The 18784-nt window shown below is 32.9% G+C and overlaps 2 protein-coding genes across 6 annotated transcripts; both read right to left on the bottom strand.

The window, feature by feature from the left end:
- Positions 1-10280: 10280 nt before the first annotated feature.
- Positions 10281-10895, bottom strand: LOC108993748. Its single transcript, XM_018968760.2, has one exon. The coding sequence runs from the start codon at positions 10893-10895 to the stop codon at positions 10281-10283; it is 615 nt and encodes a 204-aa protein (XP_018824305.1).
- A 2323-nt stretch (positions 10896-13218) lies between these two features.
- LOC108993783 (polyadenylate-binding protein-interacting protein 12-like) lies at positions 13219-18219 on the bottom strand. Of its 5 annotated transcripts, none has more exons than XM_018968807.2 (11): positions 17958-18219; positions 17247-17816; positions 16873-16986; positions 16714-16758; positions 16560-16632; positions 16354-16466; positions 16203-16262; positions 16062-16109; positions 15884-15952; positions 14085-14146; positions 13219-13958 (listed from the first exon to the last, which is right to left on the bottom strand). In XM_018968807.2, exons 2-11 carry the CDS (start codon positions 17781-17783, stop codon positions 13901-13903), a joined length of 1179 nt encoding a protein of 392 aa, XP_018824352.1. In that variant the 5' UTR covers positions 17784-17816; positions 17958-18219; the 3' UTR covers positions 13219-13900. The 5 variants fall into 5 exon arrangements, with proteins under 5 accessions (XP_018824352.1, XP_018824355.1, XP_018824353.1 ...); XM_018968810.2 differs by having other exon boundaries at positions 16873-16980; positions 17958-18192; XM_018968808.2 differs by having other exon boundaries at positions 17247-17811; positions 17958-18192.
- Between the last annotated feature and the right edge of the window lie 565 nt (positions 18220-18784).

Below are 18784 nucleotides of genomic sequence, written 5' to 3'. Positions count from 1 at the left end.
TATAGTTTCTCCGACATGATATATACTTTATTGCGTCTTGGCCAATTATAATTCTGCTGCTGGCCTGCCGGCTGCTAGCTGCTGTTCCTGATGATCATGATCGGCCTCCTTCCTCTTTCAAAAATATTCAAGTATGGTACCACCTAAGCACTACTACACATATAAATTCCGTTACGAGGGTCTCGTGTCTTAACCCAAATCATGATCCTTACTGCTCCAAATTCTCTTCTTAATCATGGTTTTTTGTGGGACAATTGATGGAACAACCACTTCTTACTGACCTGCACTGGACATCTCATCTCTCCTTATCATCTAACTTAATGTTTGTTGTAGTTGGTTGTCGTTGAAAAATGTTTTTATTCTAATATATATATATATACATATTTTTCTAATATCTAATTACCATTAATGCACAATATTTCTCCCAATTAGTTTCTTTTAGCTAGCTAGCTCTAGAAATAAAAAATAAATAAATAAAATCTTTCATACTTATATATATGGCTAATTTCGTGATGATCAAATGACGTATATTATGATGTAAGAGGATCCAACTCAGATGATGTTGAGTTGTCAGATTGTACGTTGACTGCATTGAAATACTTTGAAGTGGCAGATCAGCGCAAAGAGGGCAGGAAATAGTGATCTTTCCTTGATTGAGACAATTTTAAGTACGTTTCGGTATTTTGGTTATAACTTCAGCTACAAGTATCAGAATCGTGCATATGACCCCAATTCGAAAAATTCTTTTTGGCGCGCACGTCATGGGCATCAGCTATACTTGATGTGCATCATTTTCGATGTCAAATTCTACTGTTTTTCTCTCTGATTTATTGTTTTTAGTTATTTTTTACTTTTTATGATAATATTTTATTTACCATTTTAGAAGTGATTCTAAACTCGACAAGCCATAGCATGAGACAATCGAGCTGGTTTGAAGTTTTCGTGACAAGCAATCTCGAGGGATGTACGTACTAATCTGTCGCGCTGTTGTTAAAATGCTTCATTTTGGCGTAATACGTACTCATGTATGCAGCAACATATTGCAGACAATCCTAGCTAATTTTTAATTAATTTATTATTTCGTAGCTAGCTAAAAGAACAAAATAGAAACTGTTCTTTTACAATTGATCGACGAGCTTTCATTACCACTGGGTTTGTTTTTTGCTGATCTAATGCTATTTTGTACTCAATTTGAGTCATAAATATTATGGCTGCATGCGTGGATACTCATGCACGTCTGTTAAGCGGGCGTAAAAAGAAAACCGGAAATTAAATTGGTTAAATATCTGACCAGATCAAATTCATAATAGGTTCAGTAGTATGGTCCGCCGGTTTGGTTCGATTTGTAAGCGATCCGGTGTAAAATTGATTTTTAAAATATCAAAATTGATTCTAAATTAATGCAATATCGATTTTCATATTTTAAAAATCGATTTAAATCGAACTGGACTGGTATAATATTTATAATTTTTTATATTATATTATATGTTAAATTACTAATTAATATAACATGAAATTGTAATCTTATTATTCAAATCTATTAATCTTATAACATCTTATAATTTTTAATATAGCATTTGATATAATATATAAATTTTAATCTTATAATTTAAAATTAATATAACGTAAATGTTTAATCTTAAACATGAACATAAACATTAAGTTATTAATATAAACTTATAACTTTTGATATATATATATATATATATATATATATCAAGGATAACTACATGTTTTGCATAATAAATTATAATATATATTCTTTTTATAAATACATTTTTACACATTTGATCATATGTACTCATATAAAAAGTCTAAAACTTATATAGACTATAGTTAAATTCAACATTATAGTATTATGTGGTAATTATTATAAAATAATATATTTATACTATAACATAAATAGATTAATAGTTTGGTATAAGTAAACATCCTATTATTATAACTAACATAAATAATCTGTAAAATCGAAAACATTTGAAGTCTCAATTTTGGTAGTGAATCAATTCTTAAATTTTTAAAACTAGTATATATATATCGGTTCAGTTTTTAAAAAATGTATAAAATCGGATTGAACCGAACCAATTATATTCCTAGCAAGTAATATATATATATATATATATATTTATATAATAGATCATCGCGATCAATCAACTTGTAACAAAATGATAACAAAACTTAATTAGTAGGTACTAGTTTGCAGAGCTTTTTGTTGAAATTTTTTTCTACCTTTTTCTTATTGCTATTGAATAATTAATTAGCGTTTCAAGATACCAAAAAAAAAAAAAAAACTTTCAAAAGAATATTAATGTTATTTTTTTAATAATGCTAAATATAATCATAATGTGTACAAGTCTCACGCATTTTTTTTTTTTTTAAAATGAGGTTCATCATTAAAAAATAGTTTTTATGTGAATCTGGGTGCGTTTGGAACTTAAACCACTCTCAAGTCATCTCAACTCATCATTACAACTTTTTCAAATCTCAATACAAAATATAATAAATAATTCAACTTTTTCAAATTCTAAAATAATAATAATATTAAAAAATAATATTTTAACAATATTTTATCATCTCAACTCAACTCAACTCACTTCAACATCCAAACACAACCTTAAATTTATCTATTTTTTTTAAATGAGTGCACATAAAGACTCACACCTTAAGACTGTATATATCATTTCTCTTATTTTTAATCATAAACTTTATCAATCTCAATCACGCATCACTTTTCCAGTGATTTTTTATATTAACTATTTAAATTATATCAATTTAAAATATGTTACATCATCAAATATAAGTAGAAATCGTAGATTATAACGAAAAAGAGTATTATTCTTGTGAAAACATAAATATGGGGAGGAACCTGCAATCAGTTCCATTTAAAACTAATCAATGAAAGACTAAGCATGCGTTTTGATGTTAAGGTGATCTCTGACTTGATATGTAAATAATAATATTTTATGGATCTTAATAAAATATGTTTAAATGTAAATATATTGAAATATGTGTTTGAATGTATGAAATAGATTGAGATGAATATTAACATTTTATAGGAAATTAAAAAATAATAGATCTAATTAATTATTAATTTGAGATAAATTGAGGTAATTTATCTTCCAGTCTTGGCCCATGAATAATGAAGGGACAAATCCCATAAGTGATTATTTTCCAATTCGTTTTTTTTTCCTTTTCTTTTTTTTTTTTTTTTTGATAAACTGAATTCATTCATTGATAATTAATTTAAGTTGCTTTCATGATTAAAAAAAATAAGGGCTCCACCTTATAAATTCGACTCTCTATATGTAAATTACCCACTCCTATCTACTATTAAAATTAGGATTTTAAGTTTAACTCGACTCTCTACAAATTTATATTTAGTCTACAATTATTTTACAACTGTATTTAACATACATGAATTGTAGTTATGTAAAATTAAAATTATTTATTAATGAAGTGATAAATTACATTGGCTGATTTAAAATAGATTTTAAAATAGTTGTAAATATATATATCATTACTCTTTTTACGTTTCATGTATCGACTCCCTAATTCTAACCAATATATATATATATATATATATATATATAGTATTGTCGAGATGATCGATTGGATTTGGAACCTTCGAAACTTTAAGCAACATGCTGCATGATGGCCGCATTAATAAGATATAGGCCGTGCAGAGATCTAGAGCACTGCCTTAATTTGACCTTCCAAACGAACATAGGTGCGATTATATACATCTATCAAGTCAAATCTAATGCGTGGGAATTCAACATATATATATATATATATATGCATGTTACATGGCTACATGCATGTACATGCAGCTGATAGATCGGTTAATTAACATTGGAGACATCACATATACCTCTACATGATGACTAGCTAGTCACTAGGCAATTAGTTGCCATGCATTCTCCCGTCAAAGTTGGAAAACTTCGATCCAAGCTACGACGACGTTTTCTTCACAATTCACATTTTCAAACAGAAACAAAGTGCGTTTGTTGGTTTCTCTGACGGTAATGGAAACGACAGGCTAGCAGTCGTACTTCAGCCGATCGAATTCAAGTAGTAATGTTCAATCATCGTACGTGGAAAATTAATATATAGAGACTGCAAGAAATCAAAAAAGTGAGTAGAATTCGCACCATGTTAATTATATATATAAAGTGAGTAGAACTTTCGGCAATAGTTCACAAAAGGCAAAGTTAATTGGACAGCTATACATAGAACGTACATAGCTAGCTGCTAGGGATCAATTAGTAGCATTGACACACACACACAGAGATCAGTAGAGATCAGTATTATATATATATATATATATATATATATATATATATATATATATATATTAAAGTGTTGTACGTTGCAACAAAAGTTCCCTTTTGCTTTAAGTTGGCTTGGGTTGTTAATTCATCGATGATGACTATCGGAGGTTCCGATGGTAAAATGTAAAAACACCCATTATTTTATTTTACATACTAATTTCATGATATGTGAGGTCTCATGCGCATGCATGTGTATCCCTTATCTCAGAGTAAGTATTGTTTGAACAGTTAATTGAGTCAGCCCGCGTTAGGCCGGGCCAAGATGATCAGTCCAACCAATTTTAATCTGAACCTCACCTCACCTCACCTCTACAAGAACGAGACGTACATCTGCCAGTACGGCCTCCTCATTCCCTAACATTGGGACTCCTTGTGGGTGGGGCGAAGAATTAATGAGAATTTGGTAGAAAGTAAAATGATGATACAAAACAAAAGTATAAGGGAAAAGAGGGGTTCACGCACACTAATTTTCACTGTTCATTTACCGTAGAGTTCAATGGTACTGTATATCTGATCTTTACCGTAGAGTTCATTTACCGTATAGAAAATGGATATAAATCCTCGAAAGAATTAAATATTGGTGCCCAATCTTTACTTTGACCTGTAGTTGTCTGATCTAACTTTCTTTTTGTAAAATTACCGTTTATTTTAAAAGTTTAAACTAATAAAAATATGTTAAGATCATTTAATTATTTGTATTATATTCTCCAGTAAGTACTTTCTTAATTTGAATACGTGGTTTAATCTATATACACACCATGCACCTGGATTTTTTCATAGACCCAATACTAGCTAATATTGTATATAAGTTCAATTTACATTTGCGAATGCCTTAGGCCTGCGTGCCTGCCTCTGTGGCCTGCAGATAACCATGCATATTGCGCTAGTCCTAGGTCTCCTTTAATTAATTTGCCCATTCTGCAAGCTGGTCATGTAAGGCCCCATTTCACCAAATAATTAAAAAGATGATTAAAGCTGATTTAGCAACAGCTAGCTTCATGTTCTCTGGAAATTACTTAAATGCAATCAAACATTGGGTTTGTCTTAGCAGAATCTTGATAAAGCAGCTTTATTGTAAAGTAACAATGCCATGAGGAGAAATTATCAGCGAATGATTTAGTTTAGGTCGAGGTTTTGTATCAGTAGGGACACTTGTTGAAGATGTCGACAGGCCGGAGCTGTTTAATTAAGTTGCCCCCAATTAGGTTGGTACTGCCTAACAGGGAACACGTCGATCGATTAGCAAAGATAGGGCCTTTAATTTGCTCCAAGCAATGTTTTAAAGTTCGTGGAAATTCACGTGGCTGGGGCTGCTCCAGATCATGCCATGCAGTACTGGCTACTACATACAACTAGCTTGGAAACTTTGATGATGCTGCTATCTGCCTATTTCGTACCTTCTTTTTCTTTCTTCTCTTTCTTCATGTCTAGCTCATTGTGCTATTTTGATGAGCTTTAGAGAAAATAAATTAATTATCACAAAAAAAGCACGTGGGCGGCATCACTTCAATCTTCATCGAATATCAATTCAGATCAGAAACTACATCAACTAAAAGAGATTGCATATCCGGAAAAAGTTGAAAGTTTTGTTTCCCCAACTTAAGAAACATTTAATAGAAAATGAATGATGCTTTATAGCCAACATGTACGTTGATTGTTATGTGATGGTATATATTTAAACTCAAATGAATCAGATCAAACATGCTTAGAGCGTTCAAGGAATTCATGTTTCAGCCATCTTACACCAACCAAGCATGATAGCTAGAGCCTAGGTACATTTTAGGGAATTAGGTCGACCGATCAAAACTTAACTCTCCCAACTCCAACCCTTTGAATTGGCCATGCATATTGCGTTTTAATGTACGTTTGGTGCTTAATTAAAGCGAAAATGGCGTCTACTTGACATGAGTGTCATAACAACTAATTTGGACAGGGATTATATGTATGAAAGACAAGACTTATGCATTTATGAACTTCTTGCCACGAAAATCGCATGCTCGGACGTTGCAGTACTACTTGTACTCGATCTACCTGTCGCGCATGCATGCACTATATACTTTTTGTTTTATTTTTTCCCATCTCTTTAATTTCATAGGTCAAAAAGCTTCATTCTGCATATCTATTTTTCAGAGCAACTTTGATTTGGGTTTCTCTTTTTTATCTAAGTTGAAATATTTAAAGAATTTAATTACGGCTAAAGATTTATATATATCCACTTTTTTGCCACCATTTCTTATGATCATCTGCTAATTTCCTGATGAGAGATTCCGTCCATCATACCATATTATTACCAATCAAGCCTTGAAAATTAAAGTCCTAATTTGAGCTAGCGCTCTTAGCTAGCGGTCGATCGAGCACATGTTGAAGATGGCAAATAACTTTTTCATGCATTAATTATTTATGGAGAATTTCAGCAACCAACAATTAGTGGAAAAATAGAGAAATATACAGAAGATCAATCGCGATCCTTTGAGGTCTGTCTGGGCTATCTAGGATTCTAGAAGCCAAGCCTATAGATCGATGGTTGTGTCCAATCAATAAGTACTTCTTTTTTTCTTTTTTTTTTTCCTATATAATTAATGTAACAATTTTTAAAAAAAAAAAAATTAATATCTAACAATGATTTGATATGTCAACTGATGTTGAATATATAGTCGGGTTGGTGATTAGCTAGAAAAGAAAAGGCGGTCGGTTGTTAGTTTTTCAATGCTTGATATGTTATATCAAGCCAATTTTTTCAATTTCTTTCATGTTTTCCTTTTTCTTTTTTAATGTAAAGACATGTTTAAAGCTAGGTAAAGAAAAAGATCAAAGGATGATATATTTTATTTAATTACTACAACGTGACATTAATATTGAGTCAATAAATAAAGATAATAGTCACAAGTATCGTTGTTATACATGCATCATATATATAAATATATATATATATATATATAAATGTAAACTCGTGATTCCTTATCTACTGAACTATATTAGAGTAAATCTCTTGCCACTAAGTCGATATCCTTAGTGGTTAATTTTGAAATTAGAGAAAAATAGTTATATGCTAATTAAGGCCAAATTGATTCTAATATCAAGTGTGGTAAGAACAAATATGATTCAATAAACAAGAGGTTGCCTATAATTATAGACAAACTAAAGGAACATTTTGATATGAGAAATTCTATTTGCAGTCTCTACTTGAGGATTTTATTTTTAGACCCTTTATTAAATGAAAAAAGATATCATTTTAGGAGGGATATTTTTATAATTTTAAAAATTTTTAAAAATAAAATTATCTAAATTTGTATTGAGATTTCTAAATAAGGATGGTATGTAAAATTGCTCTTTTAATATATGATAATGGAAAAACAAAGGCACAGCCCAGGCCTAAAGAGGAAAAGCCCAAGAGCCATAGTCATGTACTTTTTTGCGGCCACTCCTTGTTTGGTGATAAAGCCAATGTCTGACTCGGCCGAGAGCTATGCTAAGCATGGGTTTAGTTCCAGAAAGAAGAGAAATTATTTGTACAATATTTAAATTTATAAGTCTCGTGCAAGTCTTTAAAAAAAAAAGTATATTAAAAGTATAAAAGGGATATTCCTTATTAGTATGATCTACTTTTTTACAAATAGTTTATATAGAATTTGTCTATTTGAGACTTGTACCTAATATTACTCTTTTATTATTATTCTAATTTCTAAAATAAATGAATGTGCTTACAAATCCACTTATAAATAGTAAAATATTATCCAATACGAAATGGTTAGTTTGTGATTTAATTTCATTCAAAAGGTTGAGATAATTGGCGGTCGAGCCAGATAACAAGGGGTTCAAGAGATCATGAATTATTGGAGAGCCCAGCAGGAAATGGCACTCCGTAGTCTACCCGGCTGTTTCAGGCTTCAGCACCTCGGAAATGGGCTCGTTTTTAATACTGCGAGCCTAGAGAATGTTGAATAACACCTATTAATTTCCTTCTTTACAAGTCTTTTTTTTTTTTTTATCCTCCTTTACAAGTCATTAATTTGAGCTTCATGTAATTAGATAAGATATATATGTATATATGTATATATAATATATACGATAAATGATATTTAAAGTTTGGACTCCTTTGGATAGTGAGATGAGATAAGATAAAATGGTTTTAGATGAGTTAAATAAAATATTATTAGAATATTATTTTTTAATATTATAATTATTTTGAGATTTGAAAAAATTGAATTGTTTATTATATTTTGTATGAAAATTTAAGAAATGTATAATGATGAAATAAGATGAGATAAAATACTTTCACTATGGGACGACTAAAATAAATAGTCAATTGAAATTTTGTAAGAACACCATCAACAAAATGATACAATAAATAAATAAAAATATAAAAAAGAGAAAATAAATTTCAAAATTTCATTTTTATAATAATTTTGAAAATTTTGCGTTTAAGATTTTCATAGGTTACAATTAAAAGAAAGAGTAGTCTAAACTTTAGAAAAGAGTTATATAAAAAATAGATAATTATATGTGAAGGATAAACTAAGCTTTGGGTTTTCTAAATAATCTATAATAGTAAATTATATTAAAAGAAAATATATTTGCAATCATGATTTGTGCAACCGTCGCGTAATCGCTTTGAAAAAAGTGAATAAAATATAAGATCCATATGAAAAAAAAAATTAATTTTTTAATAATAAACTACTCTTTTTCAAAACGATCACACGACGTTTACGCATTTCATATTTATATGTAGAATTACTCTTATATTAAAAAATTTTGAGTAGCACATGAATTACATACTGTACATATAGTTCTCTACCATCCAAATGTGAATTTTCTCGTTAGATATATTTCATTCAGATAATTATAAACTTTTAAAAAAATAATATGATATTAAATTATAAGTTTTTTCAAATTAAATACAATAGAAAAAATTTATTGGAGACCAAAAGCTAATTTAATGATGATAAAAAAAAAAGTATGACAATATACATCCCTTAATTTTTTACAAGAGATTAGTCATATTGTAAACTTATATGAGCTAAATTGTCAAAAGTTGGAAAGGACGATGCACACGGTACAACTGGTTTGGAATATAAGATAAAATATAAAATTTTCATATCATTTTATCTTATCATTATACATTTTTTAAATTTTCATATAAAATATAATAAACAATTCAATTTTTTCAAATACCAATTCAATTTTTTCAAATTCCAAAATAATAATAATATTAAAACATATATTTTAAACTTTCAAACAAAATATAAAATTCTCACGTCACCTCCCAAGTAAAAATATTTCGTCGGAACCTTGGGGCCTCCCTCGCCCCTGGCTTCATCTTTGGCAAAAATAAAAAATAAAAATAAAATAAAATTTTTATTGGTCACTATTTATCATCTCACATCTCACACCTCATAACAAAATACTCTCACATCTTATGAAAACACTTTCATATTCTATAAAAAAAAAAATATATATATATATATAGGTATGAGGGTGTGATGTGAATAGTTGCTAATTTGTAACAAAATTTATAAAAAAACGATTATTTGTGATATTTACAAAAATAATAATTATTTAAGATAAAAATTGACTCATTTTAATAGAAAATGATCATTTTCATTTGGAAGTGAAATTAGATGAGATGAGTTGAGATGGTTTGTAAATAGTAATGAAATTATTATTTAAAATTAGATAAGATGAGGCGATATGAGGTGAGGTGAGTTGAAATTATTCCATTTTTCTTATAATTAACGATGAAATAAACTATGAAAGTCTGACAACAAAATTAAATTAAATTCATATTGGAAGTTTGACAAAGCTAGCTGCATTAACTTACATACATACATATATATATATATATATATATAAAAGACTGGACATGAGCTAGTTTTCATATGGAAAGTGGAAACTTAAAACTAGAAGAAGAAGAAAAAAAAAAAGAGATATATTTAATTCTACTACCGCGTACTAAATCATGTCTACTAATGCTTCTTTCTTGGTGGAAGCATTCCAACTGCTCGAGAGGCTCCATTGATCTGAAAATTCCAGATCCGAAACACCACCCTTCCCACACTTTGCCACGGTCCTCACGTTCTCTATCAACTCTTGGGTGCGACCCTCCTGTGACAGTATCTCCACCAACTGCTCTGGGCTAATCACCAGCTTCACTTTCCAGAATCGACCATTGTTGTACTTGGAGAAAACATCCGTGTACGACCTCTTCAGCAACCCTTGGTAGTCGAGCGACATCCTATATGAGGCAGCCAACGACGCCGGTACGCTACTGTTGGATCGAACGTGTCCTCTCCGGACGATTTGGCCGTGTCGACTCATGTCGTCCTTGTCGACGTCGTCGTTGACTGGGAGCAGATAGTATGACTGTCCTGCCACGAGTTCTTCATGGGGAGAGAGCGGTTTCCAGAAAAGATCATGGCTGCGGAAAATCCCGTGGCCTGGGAATTCTTGGGTGATGTAGCCTACGGAAATTGGCGTGTAAAATTCCATGACACCTCCGTTGGACGTAACCACTTCGACTACTCCATGATCAACCTCTCCTAAGCCTCCAAACAGACAGTTTCCCATGTATGTTTGGATAGAATTATAAGATCGATGAAGCTGAGTTTTTATGGCTTCTAGATGGCTATATAGAAGCCATCTATGAATTGTGGTGGGGATTTTGAGGGTATAAAAGAGGAGGGAAAGCCATGGTGGGATAGGGGTAATCGTCGGTGGGATTCTTCTTGGGAGGTCTTATTTCAACCAACAAAGAAGACAAAAAGTTGCAAAAGACACAACAGAATGTGGCAAAGCCGACTGGTGGAATAAGTACTGTATGACTAAGAGCATACAAACATACATAATATATATATATAAATTTACGTGGATATAATTATTACGTATTTCTTATACATTTTATTGATACGATTGACTGTATTATTTTTTATAATATAAAATAATTATTTTAATCAATCACATTAATCAAATATATAAAAGTGATTGTATTAAAACTCAAAAATGATTATTTTGATTAATCACATTAATTATTTGTCATATAAAATAATTATTGTTCTGAAAAGTGGTTCACTTTGTTCATACTCGTAAAAAAAAGAAAAGAAAGAAAAGAAAAAGAGATATTTAATTTTGAGGACACGGTCGATGGGTGATGGATTGAGCTAACTGATCTTTTGGGCCCCATATTAAATAGGCAACAAAATCCTCGAGAGTGATTTATAAGATCTTTAGCGAGTTCACCGGTCAAATGAACAAGGGGACCGGGGGGGCATTAGGCTTCCTTTGTTCTTTTTTGCTTTATAAAAAGAAAAATATATTATGCGGCCTCAATTTGCTCCTTATTGTTCATATATTTTTAAAATTTTTTTATTTAATAATTAAGAAATTGAGTATTAGTATATTAATATTTTTTTAAAAATATTTTAAAATATTTTAAAAAAATAAATAAAAAATATAATTTACATCAGATGACACGCTAGTCAAATCTAGAGATATAATAGCACTACCCTAATAAAAATCGAAAAAATCTAATTGTAAGCGATTTTGTGCACTAATACGAGCACCCATTCAATATGATTGATCAGGAAGTAAATTTTATTAAAAACAGTACTAATTTAAATTTAAAATATAAAAACAATAACATTAATACGCAAATTGATACGCAAGCTTACTTATACATAGTAAAACTCATAAAAATCACTCCTCAGATAGTGGGAGTGTTGGACCCACGAGTGATATCTACAGCTATCAAAGTAATTGTCTTTTTGTTCCCCACCCCGCCATCTAAATGGGAAAAAAAAGAAGAAAAGAAATTCCCCCTCTAAATGGGCAAACTGCCAAACTAGTTCGAGAGTAATTCTGCAATTACAAAAGGAGCATGGGAGATTTAAGAATTAATCAATTTGGTTTTTACTTCTTAGGTTGTAGCTTTTTTTAATGTTCCATTTATCGTATATATAGAAAATAATTAGAAAGACTAAAAACATATTAAAACCCAAAACAAAGGAATTCAAAATTCATGGAATGGCTCGTGAGCTCAAACCAGTGAGGGGTTGTACCGCGCAAAGGTGCATGCATGGAGTATCTTCTCTTTTCATTGGAGCAGCTATTTTAGAACCCTTGCGCACTTATTTCGCTATCTTTATCAGGCTAACCCAATACTAAAGGCATCTTCTTTTACCCTTTTTTTTTCTTTCTGTCATGAATTGTGGTTTTTAATAAATTCCTTGAAGATTTTTCTTTTTCTTGGTGGGTATAGATCAATTTACCTTTATCCCTACACCTTTTCTCTAGCTTGTGTCAACACCACATTTTTTTTAATTTTTTTAATTTTATTCTTCCTAAACTAATTGAATTCTTCTACTCATCATCCATATACTACACATTTGATAAAAGAAAACAAATTAAAAATTAAAAAATTATGTGTGATGTATAGATCAGATGATGAATATAATTTTTTCATCCTTTTTATACCTTGAAGTGAAAGCTTTCGCAATTCGCAATTTGCAATTAGGGTTTTTTTTTTTTAGTTCTATTATCTGATTGATATGTTACATACACCATAAAATTATAAATCTTTATGAACTACTTGAGGTGCTCATCGATGGGAAAGTGGAAACCATGGAGATGGACCATACCATTAAGCCTTTCTTACACGCTGATATGAAGGGCAATAAGCTTCCATGTCACAGCTAAATCAACATGCATGTGGCAGAATTTGAAGGTTTGACTCATTCTACACTACCATCCCTAATAGACCTCATGTTATAAGGATGTATGATTTGACAGCATTCTCTCGTTGCCATTATGTTTTGGTTTAATAGCATGGGAAGTGGTCACATAATATCCCCAAGTCATCAAAATCCACTACCACTATGCTGGAAGACAGAATTAGCAGTAAAAATATGCATTGCATTTAGAAGAGAACTGGCGGTCTTTGATCAGCAAATTTTCTACAAAGAGTTAGTTACACACTGATTTGGCGGTCTTTGATCAGCAAAAAGTTTGGTAAAATGTTCAACTCATTAGAAAGTGTGCGACGCATTAACGACCACTCTTGCAGAAATCTTGGTGCAGATGAAATAATTCTCCATTCAGAATAGCTTGTTGCGTAAGATAAAAAAACGATAGACTAGCGACTAGTGTGTTCTGTGTTATCTGTGCTCGCAGCATGGACCCTCGCAAGCTATCTTTGAAATACCTGTGGTAGAAACTACAACTTTGCATAACAAAAGGACCGCTTCATTAGTGTCACAAAGACGCTATAGATGAGGGTCTACATGAGTCAGAAACCTCAGTGTAGTGATTAATCTTGGGAACAACCCAATCCATGAGTCAGAAACCTCAGTGCAGTATACATAACATCTTCCAAGAGACTCCAAGGTTCTGTCCAACTCTATATAAGCTAGGATAAACATGACATGATCCCTATGATGACAAAAGCTGGCACAGCATCGATGCACGGGGCGATATTTAAATAGACCAACCAGGGATGGAAAACATCTTTACATGTTGTGTGTGTGTGTTTAAATATAGATAAACTGGAATGGTTAATCAGTCTGGGGAGCCAAAGGAGTTCAATGTATTGGAGGACGAGGAGCACGCGGGCGGACAGGCGTCTTCGATGGGCTTACCCTGAATGTGCAAGACACCAAAAATCAATTCAATACATGAAGGAAAGAGTTATATACTACAAAACATCTCGAATAAAAAAAAAATTTTGAATTTCGGGTTTCGGAATGAAAGAGCAAACAACAAGACCTTATAGGCAGGGAACCCAGAATCACACCACTACAGTTGAGAGCAGCAATTGCACTTTCAGCCTGCAGGTGATATATTGAAGTTTATGTTGCCATACATTGCAGCTACCAACATAAGAGGTCAAGGAAAACTGAGATGAGACATTGAATGTGACCTAAACCCACTTAAATAATTAAATTTTATGGTCATCAGTCATACAGGGCAGACAATCTCGAAAATGTGCAACGTGACTTAAAACTATAAAGCTGAGCCTTTGTACGAACACTGTAACCAAGTGGTCTTGTTAAACAACCTTGGGCCCAAGTCCTCCACTATAAAGTTGAGCATGTTTACAATTATGTAGTCCTAGAAACCCCATCCTGGAACCCATTATGTCATCTTGACAATTCTCACAAGGCATTTGGTCTTCTCAAATAGGGCACCACTACAGCCAGCGCAACAGATCACATTTGCCTTGTAAATATCATAAAGACATTTTATATTACAGGGAGGTTAATATGAATGTTCTTTTGTTCCAGTAGAGAAATATAATTTTCATTGGTTTAATATTTACAAAAAAAATAATGTCACTCTAGACAAAAGTGCGCCACAATAGGGATCAATCCAGGGGTAGTATAGTCTTTTGTGGAAAAACAAAGTGAGCATATGAACTCATGTCAGCCAAAGTGGCTCATATCTTGCCAGCTCATAACTTGTTGTTTGTGCAACAAGCAATGATCAAGATGTTTCAATATTGGACACACCATTACATTTTACCTCCTGTCTACCTCATTTCTGAACCAATAGCACCAATTAGTTTTTCTTGTCAGTCCACCCAATTTATCAAATCTGAATACACTTTCTTGTCGGTACACTTTTCTTGGTCTGAATCTACACACCCTATAAATGGCGCAAAACTAGTCTCATATCTATATCTATGACCCACTAATAATGACTTATTGGCCTAATCAAATCCTTAGTTTTACCCTATATATGTGTGTCAAATATAATTTTTTTATGAGTAATATGCAATAAGTAAATTAGTAACAATACAATGCAAATCTGCTGAAGGGAAATATTCTATTGAATAAAGAGCATATCCTCATTGTCCTAGCTCTGGGAGTTCAATCAACACATCCTTCAACTGTTAGTACCTTAGCACGAGACCGTCTCATTAAGAGTTAAGAGTATCCTTTCAAGTTATATGATTTTGGATAATATCATCATGGCAGAAATTATCAATACAGACTACAGATTGAGACATTGATAGCATATGCCAAAAAACAAAAATTGTTAATCACCAATTTCTACTATTCCTTGATTTTACTAAATACAACTACATCCAATCCACGAAAGAGGTTTAAATCCATATAGAAGAATTTATCAATTCAATCCCAAATTACTCAAAAGATTTTTTTTATAAGTCCAAATTACTCAAAGATTATTATCATTAAAATATAAACACCAGCCTCAAAACCAGCAAAAGTTATACAGAATATAAAAAAAAAGGGCCCATGAACATAGTTTGAACTATCTCATTCCAATCTAACATAATCAGCATAAGGGAGTAGCAATCTCTGCTATTGAAGTAGCTCTTACGGATTTCTCAATTACATTAGCCGGTACAATCCTTACTGTCCACCGAAGAAATTTTTCTCGACATTAACAGGATTTGGCCTAGGATCTAACTTTCTTTCCAAGAACTGGTCATTTGAAAACTCCTCATTTCTTACAAATCTTGATGTTTTAAAGGAACAAAACTATGCATGAAAAACAAAAAAGATTCAGCATGCAGTAATAAAGAAAAAAGGAGCAATTACCATAAGAAACTCAACAAAAGCAATACGAGTGGAATGGTTGTAGTCCCCTAGTAGCCTTAGGCGAAAAACCTGCATTTAAAAAAAAAAGGTTATCGCCCCCATAGTGAATTTCTTGTAAATGGTAATCCATCAACAAGAAATAAAATTTCAGAATTATATCAGAGGGATGATCACAAACCTCTCCACAGACTGATTCAAAAAAGAGTTTGACATCAGCCTGAGAAACCTGTGCAAAATGAACCAAAAATAGTTCTGATAAAGATGATCTTGCAGGCACACCACGGACCATATTCAATGATAGACAACAAAAAAAGATAACCTTCTTGTCAATATTTGTACAATAGATAGTTCTTGCACATATCTCACGTTCATCTTCTGTCTGAAATCGTAAGAACCAATCAAATCAATACAAAATAAAGCAATTGCGGATAACAAAAAATGCAATCTTTAGAATAGGTAGGCTCCCTCACCCTAGGCAAAAAAGTTGGGTTAACTGGTGCAATAGCTGTTTTAGAAGGCAGCACCCTCACAGGGTAGAATCCAAGCATCGTCCCCGACAGATCTAAAGCAGCCCTTGCACTTTCTGAACAATGAACAGAGCCATTGATTGAGTAGTCGTCACAATTCATCACCACTTAGAGAACTTTTAACTATGCACAATATAACTACACATTACCTTCATCAGTAAACTCAATAAAGGCAAAACGAAGTACAGAATTAGGGTCACCACATATTCGGCAGTCAACAACCTTCAAGCATAAAAGCACTTGTTAAAGACCAAAATCTCAACCAACCTATGCCAAAACCGTAAGTAGAAAAAGTTCCATTACCATTCCACAGTTGATAAACAGAGCTGCAAGCTGTTCTTCTGTGACCTATGTCCCAAAAACCAACACATGAATTTTGTTACTCATAGACAGAGACTGAACACAGACATAAACCACGAACTACAGATAACAACTGGCAACCAAGAGAGCCTATTGTTATACCTGTTGATCAATGTCAGACACATAAACAGTCCTCCGAATGGACTCCTCTCGCTGAGCCAAACCTGTCCTGGTGTTCGGTCTCCTTTTCCCTTGATTATAATTCTTCCTCTGAGACTAACACCGACCATGAAACATTTAATTGCTAAAATCCGGAAACCTAAACCCTATTAGGGTTTTGAACCTGAGAAAAAAAATACTATGTACCCAACTAAACCCAAGAACAAACTTATCATGCTTCAAAGACCAAATTATCCTGCAAGAAAGCTAGAAAGCTATCATTTTTATGTTCTTTTTTCCATTATTATCTCGACCACCGAACAAAGGATCTACAAGACAAGAAAGAGAAATGATATTTATGTATATATAAGACATACCCGTCGGCCGGCGTTGCCATTAATAAACTCATTCCCGTTGTTGCCGTACATTGCCAAGTTGTTAGCGTGGAACCCATCATTCAAACCAATTAGCGACGGAGGCACAAACTCCTTGGCCATAGGGTTCAGCTTCGAGAACAGCTCCTGTAACTCCCTCAAGTCCCGATTGAAGCTCTCTCCGCCGCCGGTCATGGCGTCCCCATTCCTCGTGAAATCCCTTTCGTTGGATCGGTGGGCCACGATCTTCGCATCGAAGCTCGTCTGGGGCATCTGGCCGCCGCTCACGTGCACCGTGGGAGTAACGTAAAGCGGCTGATCGTGATGGTGCATCAGAATCGGGACTTCCCCGTTGTTTTGTAAGCTCTGGGGGTCCATAAGGTGTCGCACGTGGCCGTGGTTGATCTGATCGTAACCGTTCAATGATGACGTCGGTGCCGCAGCTGCACCCCCTGATTCCAGCAAAGGAATCTCCAAGTTTCGGCTCGAGGAGCCCACGCTCAACACCAACTCCACCGCAGCATTCTCAACGACGGCCATGAAGATCCACTCACGACGAATAAGTTCTCTAACCTTTCATAAAAAAAAAATCAAAACCAAAAGACAATAAGTCAAATTTTTTTTCGAAAACGCCGAAAAAAGGAAAAATGAACCGAGATAACACAGTAAAGGGACAATTTTTCTCAATATTTAATTCAACATTTAGTAATTTACCTACGGTATGTTAATGTTCTGTTGGGGGTAGAGTTTTCTGGGTATTATAGGGTTCGAGGTTGTTCGGTTCGGATAGCGATGCGGATCTGCTTCACATCGTCCTAACTGAGAACGACGAGCGGAGCCTGCTTCTTGTTCAACTCAGATTACTCCGCTCCGCTTTGCTATGCTCTGGCCTTTCGCACGCGTGCGCGGACATATACAGACAGCACAGAACGATGAAGTTTTTCTTTTCTTTTTCTTTTTCTTTACAAAAGAAGGGACCAAATTCTATAGGATCCGACCGATTTAAGTTGGACCTCATTCTGGGCCCTTCTTGGGCCGAAATAAACATCTCAAATCCAAAAGTAGAAGAAAGAACAAGAAGGGACCATCCTCCTCAAGCGGAAAAGCCCACTTACATGGTAAAATTTTATTTATAAGATTTAGATTTTAAAATTTCTTTTTTAAATTAAATTATGTCATATAAATATGCATTATCAAAAATTTTTGCTATAACAACTTATAAATATACCTTTTTTCAATAAAATTAGTACACTCCGAAGTAGGATCTAGGTCCCTTTAAACCCATATGATATGAATGGTTCGTGTAAGATCAATGCATTGTTCCACCTTATAATTGTTGATGACTTTTTATCACCAGCCTGATTGAGAGTGGGCTTTAAATGTTGCCCGAAAAATGTTGTGGTGTTGGGGTGCTACCCAAACCTCCAATCCACCGCCCACCTACAGCTTCACAATTGTAAAAAAATAAAAAAAATCACAAATAAAAAAAAAAAAAACAAATCACAAATCCACAAAAAATAAAAATCCACAACAAAATACTA

This window comes from Juglans regia, chromosome 9 (genome assembly GCF_001411555.2).
Source record: "Juglans regia cultivar Chandler chromosome 9, Walnut 2.0, whole genome shotgun sequence".
Classification (NCBI taxonomy): Eukaryota; Viridiplantae; Streptophyta; class Magnoliopsida; order Fagales; family Juglandaceae; genus Juglans; species Juglans regia.
The sequence above is the reverse complement of the archived record's forward strand: the minus strand, read 5'-3'. Positions and strand labels throughout refer to the sequence as shown.

Excerpts from the sequence above, each read along its gene's own strand:
- LOC108993783 (XM_018968807.2), bottom strand. The coding sequence starts at position 17,783 with ATGGCCGTCGTTGAGAATGCTGCGGTGGAGTTGGTGTTGAGCGTGGGC. Across the intron at positions 16,263-16,353 it reads ACCCAACTTTTTTGCCTAGG|ACAGAAGATGAACGTGAGAT; the intron begins GTGAGGGAGCCT and ends TTACGATTTCAG. Across the intron at positions 13,959-14,084 it reads CTGGGTTCCCTGCCTATAAG|GGTAAGCCCATCGAAGACGC; the intron begins GTCTTGTTGTTT and ends TTGCACATTCAG.
- LOC108993748 (XM_018968760.2), bottom strand. The coding sequence starts at position 10,895 with ATGGGAAACTGTCTGTTTGGAGGCTTAGGAGAGGTTGATCATGGAGTA.